The sequence below is a fragment of the Trichoplax adhaerens genome, genomic scaffold (genome assembly GCF_000150275.1).
Source record: "Trichoplax adhaerens TRIADscaffold_30 genomic scaffold, whole genome shotgun sequence".
Classification (NCBI taxonomy): Eukaryota; Metazoa; Placozoa; class Uniplacotomia; order Trichoplacea; family Trichoplacidae; genus Trichoplax; species Trichoplax adhaerens.
This window is the reverse complement of record NW_002060970.1, coordinates 483,665-485,510: the sequence shown is the minus strand read 5'-3', so window position 1 is coordinate 485,510 and position 1,846 is coordinate 483,665. Positions and strand designations below refer to the sequence as shown.

Genomic DNA, 1,846 nt, shown 5'->3' with positions numbered 1-1,846 from the left:
GGGATATTGTCGAGTGCAATTTTTTTCTAAGACATAAAGTGCGATTTACGATGTTCTTAGAAGATATAAGCGCTAAATGTTATATTCAATATTTTGAATAAACTCTTTAGAAGAAGTCGAAATTACCCTGTTTTACGCCATTGCATTATTGTTACGAAGTGTAGCTCCGTAAATTATAAATTAGGCAATAATAATTAATTAACCCGGTTGTTTACCATTTTGGTAGACAACCATAAGCTCATACTAAATCATGTTAATTGTCTGGGAGTAACTCCCTATAGTAACTTATACAATTTGTGGAAGGAGCAATTTACTAGTATGCCCCACAAATGAGTGGGATGGTATAAAAGGCCGAGCGAATTGCCATTCGCTAGCAGTAGTCGCTCCGGGCTAGGGCGAACTAGTAGAGACTAGAAACCAGATGACTGGTGAATAAAAAGTGCTAGTGGTTTGAAAGAAACCTGAGTAGTTGTGTAACTGTGAGGAAAGAGTTCGTTTTTCCCTAGAAGAAGATTTCCAAGTTAGAGGAAGACATACACGATTATTATAGCGCCTGACATAAATAAATCACAAGTGGGATTTGTGACAATTATACAGCAAACACTATACTTATTTTTGAGAACGCTAGCTAAAAGTAAAAGTAGCCTGTTGGTTGTTTGTAAATACGGTGCAATCTTATAATTGAATATTTACAGTTTTAAAGTCAGCATAATATTTATCAATTTTGTTTTAAAATGGTTAGTGAATGATGTAGAGACAATGCTGTATAAATCAATAAGAACAATTCAAATATTTGTTGATTCCGGATAAATTTATTATTATAACTAGACCTCCGCTCGTGTATTCAAAATTACCTTAAGATGTAAAGAGAGGAGAATATGTAGTCTTTGATGATTTAGCAAACTCTATAACCATTGTGGTATAAAACTGATCAATAAGGTAAATGAAGAGTATGCAAAAAGATTCATCATTGCTATAATTTCTGGCTTGCAATTCTATTATCTAGCATTACAATTTTTAATCGTAATTAGAACATGCTTGGTCGTAGAGCTGACCTAGCTCCCCAAACCAAGATTGTAGTACTGAAAGACGAAGGCTGTAGCAATAGTCAAATTAGTCAGAGATTAGATTTTACAGCCGTAGTACGTACCATTTTTAACATTTTGAACAAATCGAAATAAAGAAGCTATCTCTATTACCTAAAAAGTGTTGGAGGACCAAAGTCAACTACACTAAAGGAAGATGATTTGATCATAATTCAGCCTAACGTCGATCGCTTCAAAACAGCACCACAAATTTCTGTAGCATTACGAGAAGAATACGGTTTAAATGTATCTGTAACCACAAATTCGAGACGCTTGCGAAAGGTTGGCTTATATGGACGTAGGCCATGATCTAAGCGTCATCTTACGCCAATTCGTCATATAGATCGTATTAAGTTCGCAAAAAAGCATCAAAATTGAACTGAAGAACAGTAGGCGAAAGTACTATTCAGTGATGAATCAAAATTTTCCTCTTTTAAGTCAGACGTACGTTGATACGTTCGGAAAATGCAAGGAGAAGAATTTAACGAAAATTGTATAGCTCGTACGGTGAAGTCTACTAAAAGAGAAATCACGGTCTGGGTTATTTCTGTCATTAAGATCTTGGACTACTCCATAGAACCGATCGTAGTATAAATGCCAAGGGATATACAACATTCTTAGAAAGCTACAATTCCAAGGAAAGATTCATTCGCGCTTCGTAAGGGTTCGATTTTTTAACAAGACAACTGCGCTCCACATGTAGCAAGATTAACGAAAGACTGGTTTCAGGAAAATGAAGTTAATATTATGAAATAGCCATT

The 1,846-nt window shown here is 35.0% G+C and overlaps 1 protein-coding gene across 1 annotated transcript; it reads left to right on the top strand.

The window, feature by feature from the left end:
* Positions 1-1,205: 1,205 nt before the first annotated feature.
* TRIADDRAFT_33141 (uncharacterized protein) lies at positions 1,206-1,394 on the top strand (the record flags this gene model as incomplete). Its single annotated transcript, XM_002117820.1, has 1 exon — positions 1,206-1,394. A coding segment is annotated over one exon (189 nt), but the record flags the coding sequence as incomplete, so codon positions are not given.
* Between the last annotated feature and the right edge of the window lie 452 nt (positions 1,395-1,846).